The sequence below is a fragment of the Barbus barbus genome (assembly GCF_936440315.1).
Source record: "Barbus barbus genome assembly, chromosome: 38".
NCBI classification, from domain to species: Eukaryota; Metazoa; Chordata; class Actinopteri; order Cypriniformes; family Cyprinidae; genus Barbus; species Barbus barbus.
In genome coordinates this window covers 2,451,588-2,467,307 of record NC_136716.1, presented here as the reverse complement: position 1 = coordinate 2,467,307, position 15,720 = coordinate 2,451,588, and the positions used below count along the sequence as shown (strand labels likewise).

The 15,720-nt window shown below is 35.1% G+C and overlaps 1 protein-coding gene across 3 annotated transcripts in view; it reads right to left on the bottom strand.

Moving 5' to 3' along the window:
- Positions 1-15,720, bottom strand: part of LOC306857800 (uncharacterized protein) — a 50,471-nt gene that overhangs the window by 9,680 nt on the left and 25,071 nt on the right. For all 3 annotated transcript variants that reach the window (XM_079397962.1, XM_079397963.1, XM_079397964.1), the window contains exons 25-40: positions 15,078-15,197; positions 13,779-13,920; positions 13,351-13,463; positions 13,004-13,157; positions 12,447-12,695; positions 12,168-12,359; positions 10,206-10,384; positions 8,565-8,751; positions 7,034-7,176; positions 5,484-5,668; positions 3,193-3,458; positions 2,167-2,386; positions 1,903-2,080; positions 905-1,028; positions 742-822; positions 481-660 (exon numbers count right to left, since the gene is read on the bottom strand). In XM_079397962.1, the coding sequence (XP_079254088.1) occupies positions 481-660; positions 742-822; positions 905-1,028; positions 1,903-2,080; positions 2,167-2,386; positions 3,193-3,458; positions 5,484-5,668; positions 7,034-7,176; positions 8,565-8,751; positions 10,206-10,384; positions 12,168-12,359; positions 12,447-12,695; positions 13,004-13,157; positions 13,351-13,463; positions 13,779-13,920; positions 15,078-15,197 (2,713 nt within the window). The remainder of the gene's footprint in view (positions 1-480; positions 661-741; positions 823-904; positions 1,029-1,902; positions 2,081-2,166; positions 2,387-3,192; positions 3,459-5,483; positions 5,669-7,033; positions 7,177-8,564; positions 8,752-10,205; positions 10,385-12,167; positions 12,360-12,446; positions 12,696-13,003; positions 13,158-13,350; positions 13,464-13,778; positions 13,921-15,077; positions 15,198-15,720) is intronic.

Below are 15,720 nucleotides of genomic sequence, written 5' to 3'. Positions count from 1 at the left end.
AATCTGAACGTTGGATTTTAGCCAGGATCAGTATGCTCACCATATAAAGATCTTTTTACCAACATAATCACTTTTTCCCAGATTTCAAATAATATAATTTAGTAAATATAACGTTAAAAAAAAAATGTAATACCAGTGATTGATTAGATTCGGTGATCTTTGTTCATGCATAACAAATTATAATTATATCGTGAGCATATTTTGAGGTAACAGCAAATATTGTGTCGCTGGCTAACAGAATTAATGTCTGATCGAATTATGATTAAACAAATTATGTCGTTAGTTTCCATCCCCATTGCTTCCGTTGGGAAGAAAACCCAAAGCAGCTCAATGGAGAATTTCTTTTTTTTTTTTTCATTAAATGTGATGACTCTTAATTCAAGCTTGTTAAATTAACTTGAGTCAGTCAACGGTGTAATTTTAGGGAAAATTACTATTACAATGCAAGAATAACGGTAAACGGTATTTCACACACATTACCTTCATGCCTGGATTTGTTGGCTGCTCTCTTGGCTGCAGACGGCAGGTTGAGCAGACAAACCGAACTGTGCGATTTGAAGATCTTCTCCAGGTTTGCGCTGTCTGCGATCATGGGCTTACGAGCTAATGTGACCCAACCGCTAGTCTTGGTGGGAAACACTCTTTTATGAGACACCATTTCTGTTAAGACCATAAAGATCAAATCAGAAATTTGCAGATATCACCAGCGCAATAAACAACACACAGTTCAGTTGATCTCACCTTTCAGAGAGCTGCAGTAGACTGTGTTGAGCTGAGTGTCCAGATCCTGATCTCCATGAACACTGGTCTTACATTTATCAGCTTTGAGAGAGGCACAAGCACATCAGAGAACATCCAAACAGCAGTCAATGGATGGTTAGGCTGGATATCATTTGGTTTTTACCTAGTTTGGCGAAGATGACAGAGACGTCTTGGACAACGTCTCCTGTCGCAGGAGACGACTCACAAACGGCCTCCAGCAGAGACACGTACTTCTTCATAGACGGACTGGGCTGCACATTCAGAGACTGCAAGGATCATAAAGGTTCCTTAGAATTCATTTATTTCAGTATTTGCCATATAAAAGTACTTGATTTGATACCATATAAATTATCAGCTGAAATTAGTAGGGAGTTATGAAATTCGATTTTCTTCTACGTTGTCCATTTATTTTTTCTGGATTCTGTTTTAGTGGTTTAATTAAATCTTAGTAATCAAAGCTCACGCCTAATCAATTAAATCAACTGAATAAAAAAACAATTACAATAATAGTACCCTATTAAACAATTTTTTCAGAAATTCCATGTTGCCTGTTTTAATTTTCTGGATTCTGTGTTTTATGATTTAATGCAATTTTACTATCAAAAAATTAGTTAATTAAATGCACAAAACCTTAACTTAATCTTTCAGAATGTAAGCAAATGAAATCTGAACATTTTTTTTGTCAAACAAAAAGGTTAATTGTAAAAACATGGATGAAAAATTGTGAGATATTCCTTAAAAATAATATTTAAAACATTTTTTATTGAATTAATATTATTGTAAATATTACTTTGATTAAGTACATTCTACTGTATAACAGTAATGTATTTCAATCTTAATTGGATATATACTTGTGCATGCTCATTTACTCTGTTTTTACATTTCCTTTGCTGTCATCTGATGCTTAATCTTTAAAAACAATAATCATTTAATAACACTGTTAAAAGTAATCGCAAATCTCAAAATAAATATCCATTCACCATACTGTACATTACAAGGTTGTGATGTCTACATTTACAACTGTTATTAAAATTTACAAAAATACTCAAATTTAATATGGCTGATTTCTCAGTTAACGGCTATAACATGAAAATAATTCCTGGTTTCGGACAGATTTTAATGGCAACACCTGAAACAGACCTTGAAAAATTTCTTCATGTCCTCCAAATGATTATAAAACGGTGCCAGGACTCTGGGCTCCTGTATGCCGCTGTCAGCCCGTCGAATCAGCTCCTTGTATCTGTGAAACATGCCTGTCGGATCAGACCAGCAAACTTCCTTAAGATGATAGAAACGCCCAGAGCACCAGTCATCCTTCCTGCACGAGAACAAAGCGGCCCAGCTGTTCATGCAAGGTAGTTCTGAAGGAATCTGAGGGTTAAATCACACATCTGTATATCTGACCTGTCATACTCGATGAAGACAGCAGGTGCGTGCTGGAACAGGTCTCTGAGCTTGACGCTCGTGCACTCGGCAAACAGGTATCGATACACTGTATGGATGTGATCGACTGTAGTGGTGAAATCTGCTCCTTCAAGCTCCTCAGACGGATTCTCAGACACCTTCACGCACCAACGCTTCAGATAGCCAATCATGTCCTCCACATGCACAGTGTGTGTCATTCCTGCATCAACATCAACGGAGAAATTATTTTACTGTATCTAAAAAGGCTGTATTTATTTGATCAAAAATACAGTAAAAATTTTTAATATTATTGCAATTTAAAATAGCTGTTTTCTATGTAATTTATTTCTGTGATCAAAGCTGTATTTTCAGCATCATTACTCCAGTCTTCAGTGTCACATGATCCTTCAGAAATCATTCTAATATACTGATTTGCTGCTCAAGAAACATTTCTGATTATTATCAGTGTTGAAACTGTTTCCACAAAAATATGAAGCAGCACAACTGTGTTAAATTTTATTTGTTCAGGATTCTTTGATAAATAGAAAGTTCAAAAGAACAGCAATTATTTGAAATAAAAATCTTTTGTAACATTATAAATGTCTTTACTGTCCATTTTGATCAGTTTAATGTGTCCTTGGTGAATTAAAGTATCAATTTCTTTATGCATACTTTAATATTTATATTTTAACAATTATTTCTGTCTCTAATCTTCAGAAAAGTAGTGTATGCACCAAAAAATGAGGGCAAAATTAGTCAACAGAAAAAATTGTCATTTTTTTGTGCATCAATTGATGCATTAAGTATGCACTTATGCATTACTTGAGTATGCTTAAGTATGTATCAAGAAAATTAAAGGGTTTATTTTGATTCCATATTGACTATGAATAAATACTGTCTTAACACTGAAGCTATGAGCTATTAAGATCACATACTGATCAGCATGATGTGTTTGTTACAGGTTTTAACTCGGCTCAGTCTCATAATGGAGATTTGTTTTTAATTCTGAAGAGTCATCCTCCGTACCTATGGCTCTGGTGAATTCACTGGGCATCTGAGCACCGTGCGCATAATCAACGTGGGAGCCGAGGAGCTGGTGCACTTCTGTAGAGAAGATGTAGACAGATTTGGGCTGTAGGTAGGAAACGGGCCGGCTCTCGTCCCACGGCGGTCTGCGTGTGGGAACCCAGGACAGCTGGGTGAGGTGATGGTAGAAGGAGGATCTGGCCTCCCTCACGGAGCGGCCCTGACTGTCACAGACCTGAACCCGGAGGTACTGCGAGTACTTCTCTCTGTAACACAACACGACAGGCTCTCATGTACAAGAGGCTTTACATCAATAAATAAAAGCTTGTAAAGGTGCACAAGCATTTTAATGCAAAGGGTCAAAATCAAACTTGATTGAGTAAATGTTGCATTATATCCGAATATTTTATATTAATGCTTATTAAATGTTTATCTATAAAAAATATATTTTATTCTTAAATGTTGAATTTTTTTACATTGCAATGTATTTGTCTATATACTGTCTTTTATATATACAAAATATATGTAATATATAAATATATGTAAAATAATTTATATATATATATATATATATATATATATATACACATATATATATATATATATATATATATATACATAGATTTTAAATTTCAGTGAGGGGGGATAAATAAATAAAAATAAGTAAAAATAAATAAGTAATAAAAGTGTGCTTCAGTGGCATGATCTTCCCATTTCCCTCCTCCTCTTGTGATATCAGATCAGAGGTAATGGTTTGGGAATCTCTAAACGCATAAAATCGTGAATAATCTGTGTGCAGTTCGGCTCACAGTGTAGTACAAGCAGCACATTTGCTGTAAAGCTGGCCAAGCGGGTGGACGTGGTTTTGCTTAATAATGGAACTGGAGCATAAAGTGGGGCGATGTGAGGCGGTTCAGGCGAGGCCAGCAGACAGAGGACAGTACAACGAGTCGCACGCCACAGTTCAATCACAGCAGCGCTACATTCAAACACACGGCATTTCATGAGTGCATCTGAACAACCGGTGCTGTACGTCTCCATGAGAGCATTATAAAACCAAACCACCAAAAGATTGATGCATGTTTCCCAAATAGCATCTGACGTGTTTTACAGTCATCATACACAGTCCATTAAACAGCCGGGCCAAATCCGTCCATGCCAAACACAGCACAATATTTTCTCCTTTTTGAAGCTTATGAGATCAAAAAAGATCAAACGCAGACGGTGACCTGCATGCCAGACTAATATCCATTGCCTACACACAGCCGGAGAGTCTAAATAATCCGGACTAGAGAGCTGTTAGCGGTAAATGTGGCAGATTGAGCGTAAGTGAAGTGGATTTCTCCACAAGCAGCTGTGAATCGTGCAGGATTAAGGCATTACATCTGAGTTTAGGAGTTCAACTGCTTGGTGTTTCCCGCTATAGTGACATGAGAGTGAAGCACAGTCCAAATGCATTATGACAGCATTTCCTACAATGCTATTCGTCTGCAATGCTCCACCGCTGCTAAATGTCCAGAACCACGCAAAATAAATCATTTTGAATTTTTAATAATTGAGTTGTGAGCTTGCAGTCTAAATTAAATGTAACGAGGGAAAAAAAAGTGACAAATAATTGCCAAAATAACATCTAAATATGCAAAAACAATCATATAGCACAACCAGTAGAGTCTAATTCATCAACAAAACAGCAGATTCTTTTCACCGGAAAACTCTTATGTTATTAGTTTGAATTATTTGGACATTAAAATATGTCTAAATTAAAAGAAAGTATATATTTCCATTATAATAACATCATAATGTACAGTATTAAAATAATTTATCATTTATTAAAGATTACATTTAACAGTATTATTAAATTATTAGCAAAATAATTAGAAATAATTTTTATAAATTAAAAAATAATCATAATTAAACGATTAAAACACAAATGTGCGCGTATAATTATATACTTTTCTAAAATTGTTAAGGCTGTAAAATATATAAAAATGGTCATGAAACATTACAGATTTTTTTATTACGTGCCGATATATTGTGCAGTGATTTTATTAATGTAATATAAAAATAAAACAAATATTTATTATAAATATTTCATATAAAGACAGCAGAGATAATTTAAAACAGGCTGTGCAATACATTAAATATCAGTTCCGGGCAGATTTGACAGATTTTTGCCTTTATATGCAAGCATAGTTGTAGTGTGTAAAAAATACTTAGAAGTATGTGTGTCTGTGTATGTATAACTAAATGAATGGTTTAGTATAGAGCTTGTATTAACAGTGCTGATTTACCCGGTGTCCCAGTTCTTGTCCAGGAGGCTGATCAGTGCTTGTCTCTGCTGTAGTTTGCCGTCAGCGGTCAGAAGATCTGCAGTGGCCAGCGTATGAAACTCAACACAGTGCTGATCCTCGATGACATACAGTCCATCCGCAGGCCTGGGCCACGGCTTGCTCTCCACTGCCCACAGGCTGGATGCCTGACACACACACACACACACACACACACACACACCACAGGTTATTCACACTCATCTGCCTATGACAGCGTCTGGATGAACAGTCAATGCAGATTTACTAGCAAATACTGCACTCTGACCTCTGAGCCTAAGATGTCTGCAGTAAACACAACACATCTTTCTAATGCATTCACATTTTTATATTTTCTGTATTCATTTTAATTATTTTTTTTTACTTTAAAATGTCTATACAGTTTAGTTTATTTCATTTCAGTTAATCTTTATTTTGTAAACTAACCAAAATTGTGTGTATATTTGGATGTTTTAATTGCCAGTAAATGTCATTTACTGCCCTAAATATACAGCTATATCCCAAATACAAAAAAATCCCTTCTGTACGTAGTAATGTGTTGATTTCCAATTACTTAAAAATTACTGATTTTAGTTTAGTGTTTTATTTGTAATGCATTTAGGCAAAATAATATACATTCAAATTTAATTTTAACTAATACACTTGCATGTTTGAATTGGTGAAATCTTTAATAATAATAAAAAAATAAAATGTAAAAAAAAAAAAGTTGCATTCTATGGTGTAAAATTTTAATAACACTGATTTGACTGATTGGAGTTTTATTTATTTATGTATTTAGACAAAATATTATACATTTTCAATTTGACTTTACCAAATTTTTTGTCTTATTTACATTTTACATAAATTATTTTTATTAAATCTTAATTTTAAATGTTATAAATTATATGGTGCATTTGGTGATGTTGTTGTAATAACATTGATTTTAGTTTTTAGACAAAACATTATAATTATTTTAATCATTACATTTTAATTTCAAACTGTATAAATTGTATCATATCATGAAGATAATGATTGTCCTATCAGTACAATCCAGACTTTTAACCAAACTAGAAAAAAATTGGACTGTGGTTTCTTTCTATGACCTTCAAAGCACTGGTGTGTGTGTGTGTGTGTGTGTGTTCAGGCTATGGTCAGGCAGTTAAAGCCATATTTGAGCGATGGAAAATCAGATCAATGTCTAGTATGATTCATGGTTGCATAATAACACATGTCTGGAATTTTCTAGAAATTTGAGCAATGTGTTATTGAAGACACTGAAATCATCACATGAGGATGTTAAACAGCAGGTTGAGGAGTTCAGCTTCGACTTGCCCTTTTTATTACCACCAGTTAGTGCCAATTTTGCTTGCAGCAGAAAGAGCATTGATTGGCTGAAATACAGGCTGCTTCTGATCTCTGTTGTTCTGCACACACAAAAGCGACGCTGACATGCTTCGTTAGTTTTACTCGTGGTGACACGCTTGAGTCTGACAGTCATTCACACACACACACACAGACCCGTCAGCTCGTCTCACCAGCTCAGAGGCAGTGAAGGTGCGCTTCTCCTTCCTGAAGATGAGCAGGTCTCGCACTCCAAGCGCACTGAAGAAGTCTCTCCATCCGCTCGCGTCTCGGTCGGCCCTCAGATAGCAGGCGTTCAGCAGCACCCAGTCCACACCTACCAAAGGGACACAACTGCTTATGAAACGGCTCCATCGCATTTGTTCATGCACATTTCATGCTTTTCGAAGTCCCTACAAAAGACTTCTAGTTCAATGCTTCATTTTAAAGGCGAATCAATTATTTGGGACAATCACAGACTTTATTAACTTTATTCCATTGCATATACTGATATTTCAGAAGGTGCACTTCTTGAATCAGAATATCACATCTAAACATGTAAAATCAGTCACACAGCAATGATTACAGGAGCAGATTTATTTCAAGAATTGGAGTTTGAATTATTCTAACGTTTAAATCTTAAAATCCCATTGTTAAAACTATTTTGTCTAAATAAATAAAAAATAAAAATCTAAAAACTTTAAAATTGTACAAGTGAATTCAACCACCACAACACTATAATGTACAGTTTAAGATCAGTTTTATACTTAAATATTGTTTTATTGAACCTTTTTTATAAAAAATAAAAAAAAGGTACACTATTTTAAAGTTTGAGGTTAGGGTTTGGCTTAGGGTTACTTGCATTTAATTATGCATATTTTATTGTTATTAGGGCTGCTACAATTAATCGATAAAATCGATTATAATCAATAATGAAAATCATCGACAACGATTCTCATTATCGATTAGTCGGGTCTGCCCTCAGTGCACGTCCAACCTCTTTAGTAGCAGTAGGCTATTTCTAATGCTATAATATAATTATTTCTGTTATCTAAGAAAGAAAAGCAGAAAAAAAGTCAAGCGCTTTATAGTGTTTTTTTCAGATACCCAAAAAGTACATAAACAATACCAGCAAGAATGCAGGCTGTTATGAAAGACATAGGAGGCCATTTTTGTTATTGTGAATAAATACTATTTAGTTGTTTGTTTGTTATTTTCCCAATAAATAACATTTTTATATTTTAACATTTGTTTTGACAGATTCCCAAAATATTTGTTTTCTCTTTATTATGACAGGTGGTATAACAAATTGTTAAGCACTGTATGTTTTCATAGCAAACAAACGTTTGAAGGACATTGGGCAGAATGTGGAAGTGTTTTTTGTCAAAAAAAAAAGCAGCAGTTACGCCTATACATTTGGGCGGTGTTATGAAAATCTCCCCACACCGTGACGTAGACATGTTTTAGGGGGGCGTGGTTGAGTCTTAACTTTTATAAAGAATATCTCTGTTTTTGAGACTTTAGTCTTTGCAACTTCAGCGATCTTGTCTATGCACAAACAGCTTGTAACACTCCAAAGAGAAAGGAAAACTTGAAATCACATCATATGACCCCTTTAAAATAAAGTGTTAACGAAAAAAAAAAATTATTTTTCTTCAACTTTTTTTCTTTGTAATTATATTTCTTTGTAATTATTATTTGTGAATAGTTTTTTATTGTGTTTACCGGGGAGCACACTGGGAAGGTCGATGTTGCCGTACTCTTTGGAGAAGTGGATTTTGTGCTCCGCGGGGCAGAGGAAGCCCTTGTTAGTCAGCACAGGGACGTTTGTGACGAGGCTCCTGTAATCCTGATCCTGAGAGTGCAGTTTGATGAACACCAGGTAGCTGATGACGATGTCCTCGGGCTTTTTCTAGAAGGAGAGTGAATTAAATAAGAATATGAGGAACATTCATAATAGATGACAGCACAATGCATTTCACACGCTTGATTCGGTTTCAAACATCCTGAGCGGTTATGAATCACCCAAGTACATGTAAATCTTATTCCAACTTGGTTGTAATTCAGTTTAAAGGACACAAGCAAGCTGAGCTGTAAGAAAAGATCATGTGAACTACAGATGCATGATATATATCTGTACCTTATTGGTTATTGGCCAATATTATGCTTTTATTTTTTTAAAAGCTTTTAATTTTTTTTTTATTATGCTTTTATTTTTTATGTATTAAAATTTCCATCCATTTGGAATACACATTTAACAAAGTAATAAACTTAATGTGACATTTGTCAGTCATAAGTAAAAAAATTCTGCACTCAAAAAAATCATAGCATACTTTATTATGAACTATTTCAATCTATTTGATTATATTTAAATCATTTTCAAAACGCTTAAAATCTGTTCATTGTGAAAACTAATTTACAATTACAATTAAATATTTCAGTTACATAGTATGAACGGTTAAAATATGACTCAATTAGTTAAAATATATGAGAAATTAGATATGCAAATTTTATATGCAATTAAAATAGATAAATCTAGGTCTAAATGCTCAAAGTCAATATTTTAAAAAGTAATAAATCATTAGCACTGTTAAATATAATCTTTCAAAACGAATATCCATATTCAAATTTCATACTGTACATTGTGATGTTTTGAAATCTAAATACACCTGTGGCTTTTAAAACGACTGATTTTGGTTTATAGTGTTTATTTTTAATGTAAAGAGACAAAATCGTAAACACTAAATGTATTTAATAAATAGATTCAGATTTTAATGAATGCATTTGAATTAATTACATTTTAACTTAAATGTACATTTGATTTTTTATAAATTGTATCATACCGTGAAAATACTCGTCTTAGTACAGAATTGTAATCATTGCTATCAGTTTTTAGTGTTTTTATTTTATTTAGACAACATATTATATTTAATTTAATTGACTAAATTACACATTTAAATTACACACAATTACTAAATTAACACATTTTTAAAATTGCATATAATTGCATATGAATTTTACATTTTAGTTAATACATTTTAAATGTTTTCAAATGTATAATACCATGAAAATAATTATCAGTACAGTACAGAATTGTAATATCAAGCATCCATAATGTGAACCACTGGAGGCTCAAACTAATGATGTGGAGTTACTTAGAAAGGCCTGATGGTTTTCTCTTATGAAGCAAATGCAAATGGTTTAATTAATTAGTGGTTTGGCTCAGTGTTTAAAGATTTGGGTTGGAAAAAGTGGAAAGTATGTAGGTTCAAATCCCATTAGAGCCATTAGTATTGGACAGCTGTTCAGTGCGCTTTGGATAAAAGTGTCACCAATGGCGACAAAACCAGGAGAAGCGTCTCTGACCTCCCAGGCTTTGCTCCTGAGCAGCGGGTAGATGTGCTGCTGCAGGACCTGCTGCGGCTCCAGCTCATGGACGTTCAATTTCCGGAGCAGCTCCCGCACCTGTGAGTTCCCCAGTTCATCCAGACACGCCAGCAGCCGCGGCTCCACGATGTTCAGGTCCTGGTACAGAGCCTGCAGATCTACAGCGTCAGCAAGCATGAGTGCAAACAGGCGGCTGTGTGACCCACTTCCCAGACACTCCGTGTCCCAATACTGATGTTTAATTCATCCCTTCCCTGCTTTTAACAGATGTATGTGACTCTACCTGACACACGGTGTCAGCATGGCTCGTTTCCATTCAACTCAATTCATATTTTCAGCAGACGAATCCCTTATGACTATTCTGACAGCAGCCATAGAAGAAAAACGGGTCATTTATTAACGCTCAAAAGAAAGCGCGATTGGGAGTTTGCTTCAAAACTGAGATTAGAGGTAAAAGTAAAGATTTTAGAGGACAAATTCATCTCAAGTTGGCGTTTCATTCACAAAACTACCCCTTTTTTTGACTGCAATGACGCACGTAGTGACTCGCTCGAGCGCTTTCTCTTCTGTGACTCACTGTATTGATTCAGGAAATAAGCAGGAGATGAAGATGATCATTCATTTTGTAGACAGCACCAGAGAATCTGTCTGCATACAAGTGCAGCTGTAGACATGAAAAACAACCGCTGACTGAATTCAAGACTTAATAAACATTTAAGCAACCAGGAATTATTTTAGATTAACCAGTTCTACAGAAGTTGAGTAAACGTGAATGTCAAGCATGTTTGAGCTTTCATTGACCATATTTGATATGCTCTATGCATGCGTGTTGATCATGTTTATATATGAATAAAGGCCTAAATTAAATCTGAATATCATATAACAGTGTTCATATCTCTCCAGAAGACTTATTAAACCGCAGCATTTATATGGATTACTTTTTCAATCTCTTCCTTGACTTTCTGAAGCAATTTTTTTTTTATATTTAATCTATAAGAAATATTGAGTTTAAAGATGGCATGATACCAATACAGATGCTGATAGTGCAACCTTGAGTATAGATTGAATATCTATATGAGACAACGAAACTATTTTTATTGTCTACACACACATATACACACATATATATATATAAAAAAATATCTATAAATATATTATTTATTGATAAAAACTATTTTCATTGTCGAAATTGGGCCAGAAAATGTTCACATTTTTGCAATAAAAATGTAACAATATTGACTTCTTGTTCATTCAGTTGTTGTAAATCAATGTCACATTTGCAATGGTGCAGATATTGGGGACAAAGCAGCACTCATGCTAGTGTGATATTGCTAAACTGACAAATATAAGAGGGTGATTTTTTTTTTTTTTTCCCTCATACATGGAATTTTAGGCTCATATAATGGCATTCTAATAATCATCCTACATCATGAGCAACTGCATCAATGTAAGATGACAGACAGGTCTGGACAGGACGGCTGCATTTAATGCCTTGATCATTTTAACACTTTTTTCGCCTTAATTAGTCACATCAAATATGCAGGTGCATCTCAAAAAAATTTAATATTGTGAAAAATGACTTTTTTTTGTAACATTTCTAAAAGTGAAACTTTCATATATTCTAGATTCATTACAAGTAAAAGTTTTTTAGTTTTAATTTTGATGATTAGAGCTTACACCTCATGAAAGTCAAAAATCCAGTATCTCAAAATATTAGAACATTTCCTAAGATCAATCAAAAAAAGGATATGCAAAACAGAAAAGTTCAAGTTCTTTAAAGTGTGTTTGTTTATGCACTCAATACTTGGTCCGGGCTCCTTTAGCACAAATGACAGCATCAGTGAGTCAAAAAAAAATGTATACCTGTATATAGCCTATGTCAAGAAAACTGTATGAAAGGTTCCATTGCAGGACTGGAAGATTGAGATGTTGATGAATTACCTGTTTGAGCTTGCATCACATCACTGAGAGGGAAGAAGACTCCCTCTGAACTCAGAGAAACCACACTGCCGTTGGCCAGAGGGATCATGGGAACGTCTTTGAGGGACTGGAGCAGGGCGTCCACTTCATACTCCGGCTCCAGCGCACGGAAGTTACACACCAACAGCCTGGCCAGCTTCTTCAGATCATGCTCTGAGCAGAAAAGACAAACATACAATCATGAAACAGCTGATCAGTCAGAACCTGCAGGTTTCTGCACACAATCACAGCAGAAGATACCTGTCTTGAGCTGGCTGTGTTGCACGAGCTCTCTGGCCATGGCGCAGGTGACGGTGATGATCTCGGCGGCTCTGAGGCGATGAACGCCCAGTGCGGTTAGCAGCGAGCTGGAGAGACGAGACTGCAGCGCAGGATGCAGGTAAGACAGACTCAGGCTTCGGCACAGATCCTCTCCTCCAATCACGTCCTGGATCAGACGGTCCTGACACACGGCGAGCTGGGAAGGCTGCTTGAACTCCACTTGGCCTTCTAAAGACAGAGGCATCAGTTAGTTTATGCTTTAATGACTGTAAATATCAGCTTGGGGCAAAAACGCCTTCAAAATGAACAAAAATGCCCTGCAAATATAATGGGTAAAAACTAAAATGAATGAAAACTGTAGATTTTTTTAGATAAAATGTGGTATTTGACACACAAAAAAAAACATTGCATACATTTAATAAAGTAATTGTAACATTTTACCCCAACAAAGGTAAAAAAATTTAATAAAAAAAGAAACCAATTCAAATCAATTCCAGGGGCAAATATTGTGCCTAAAACGAAACTCTGGTACCTACCGCTGTCCTCTTTGGCAGGAAGGCAAGCTTTGCCCTTCAGCAGCTGAATGATCTGATTGGCCACTGGGTTGAAGAAGTCCAGGATCTCACTTGGTTGAGGGATGAACTGCATGAAGTAACAGAGGCCGCCGAGCCCGCTGAACTCTGGGTGTTGCTGTGGGATTGACATTGCATTAGGTTTAGAAATCTTCATCTGGATGACGCATAAAGAAAGCCAATGCCATTTTTTCTTTTTTCATGCCAAAAGCAGCTCCTTAAACAGACTGTAACCTGGGTTTAAAGCTGGAGTTTAAATGCAAATGCATGCAAATTAAATGGAGGAACATCATATTCCACTGCGCTCTTACACTGAAGACGTCCATGGCATGTACAAACAGCTGCGGGATCTCAGAGCGAAGCCACTGGTTCCAGGAACTGTCCCTGTCCACGTCTTCTCTGGAGGAAGGGATGTCAAAATCACCTGCAACAGGGAACACAACGTGACCAGTGTTATCATAGAATGTATTTGATTTCAGCTTGATTTCAATATTTAACTCAAACTATATAAATATTAAAAAAACATAACTAATGAAAATGGCAAAAACACTAGCATGTTTTTTAATTATATTATTGGATATAACATTTATTTTGTTTTCTTTTCTATACTAAAACCATTAGAAAAGAAAATAGTCAAATAAAAGTCTTAGTTAGCGATAATAACCCTGATGTGACATTCAATAAACGAGACAACATCAGGTAGACGGATAACCGTGATGCACATATGCACGTGTCAAACCTTGGATGATGAAACGGAAACCGAAGCTGCGAAGTGGAAGAAAGGCAAAGACGGGCTGTTTCTGAGGCTTCACATCACAGGAAGACGAGTCACTGAGCTGGAACGCCAGAGCCAATTCTGTCGACTCCACGTCGTCTTTAATCTGCACACAAACACAGACACACGCTGAAGACATGCAGTGAAACTAGAGACATCATGATTTATTAAAAAAAAACATGTTGAAACATCCTGTTAAATAACTTTTTATATAATTATAATATAGGAATGCACTATTTTGGCTAAATTAAAAAAAATTACATTTTAGCATCACATCATTATAATGTGCAAAAGAGTACAAAAAGAGATATTAATTTAGAGATTTCCTAAATTACATTTAACAAGGTCGTTAGCAAGGTTATTATAAGATAACAAAAATAACTGGTATGTATAAAACAGGGAAAAATGTAATTACTTTTCTCTAATTTATTATTAATAAAAACAGTTTGGAGTCTTTAAGATGTTTATGTTTTTGAAAGAAGTCTCTTCTGCTTTCCAAGGCTGCATGTATTTGATCAAAAATACAGTAAAAATTGTGAAATAGTCACAATTTAAAATGTGATTACATTTCCATGTGAATATATAGTAAAATGTCATTTATTGCTGTGATGCAGCTCTGAATTTATCATCATTACTCCAGTCTTCAGTGTCACGTGATCTTCAGAAATTTGCTGCTCAAGAAACATTTCAGATTATTAATATAATTATTAATATTAACTTTTCAGGATGAAAGTTGAAATGAACAGCATTTAATTGAAATGGAAATCTTTTGTAACATTATTAATGTCTTTACTGTCACTTTTGATCTACATTTTAAATCCAGCAGCCAACTTAAAAATCTCTCAACAGTTGCAGTTTGTTATTTTAGTGTGTTATATATCTCCAGTGAACTAAAGCTAGAGGTAAAACTAATTTCACAAAGGAGATGGACAGAAAGTGCAGTGAACCTCTGCTGTTTCTAAGAACAAAGGGACAAACGGTCTCTGCAGACACAAGAAACACATTCACTGCACTTTACTAATCAGCTTCCTTGCATGAAGTTTGAATGAGACAAGAGTGAAAAACACTTAGTTCCCCAGAGGTATAAAGCACAGAATAACGTCTTACAAGACGCCATGTCATGAGAACCGAACAGAGGCCAATTAAAAGATGGTAAAACTGGGACAAGGACGCAGGTAAACAATACAGAAGCAAGTCTCACTTCTACCCTTAAATTTAGTGCATTTCCCCATATATGAGCAGAAAAATGTGTGCAACACTTGCCTTTTTAGGATAAAGCATTCTCTTGACCACTAGCCAACGCTCTTCTCCACCAGTGTGTGCCACTTCCAGGATGTTATGGCTCAGATCACGCCGTGTCATCGACACCAAACGCTTCTGAGCCTGAAGATTAAACAAACGTAATGTGGGTAAAAGCACTTGTAAAGTCTGACATATGAAATAAGTCAAAATACAAACAAAACATGGACAAAATATCATAAAATAGGTTTTGTATCATATTTGATGCATCAGGCTTTTTTGGGCTCATATCGTCTGATAAACTGAGAATATGGGTTAAACAGCTCTGTTTTATTCAGAGACACAAATTGAGCACAAATATGCAATTTGGTGCAGATGCTGATATTTATATGATTAAATTCTGATGCTTGTAATGAGATCTTTATAGTAGATACTTACATAAAATTATATAAATATCAGTCATCACTCTATATCTCCAATAATATGTCTTAAGATGAGATCGAAATAATCAAAACATATAATGCAATGCAATCCAATGCTGATTGAGAGATGAAGAAATAAATGCTCCTCAAAAGATGTGAGATGTTTTGGAGGTTTGTGAAGATCATTCCTCCGCTGAGGAACAGAGAAAGTAAAGCTTCTGGAAACAAACGTTCCTCAAAAGATC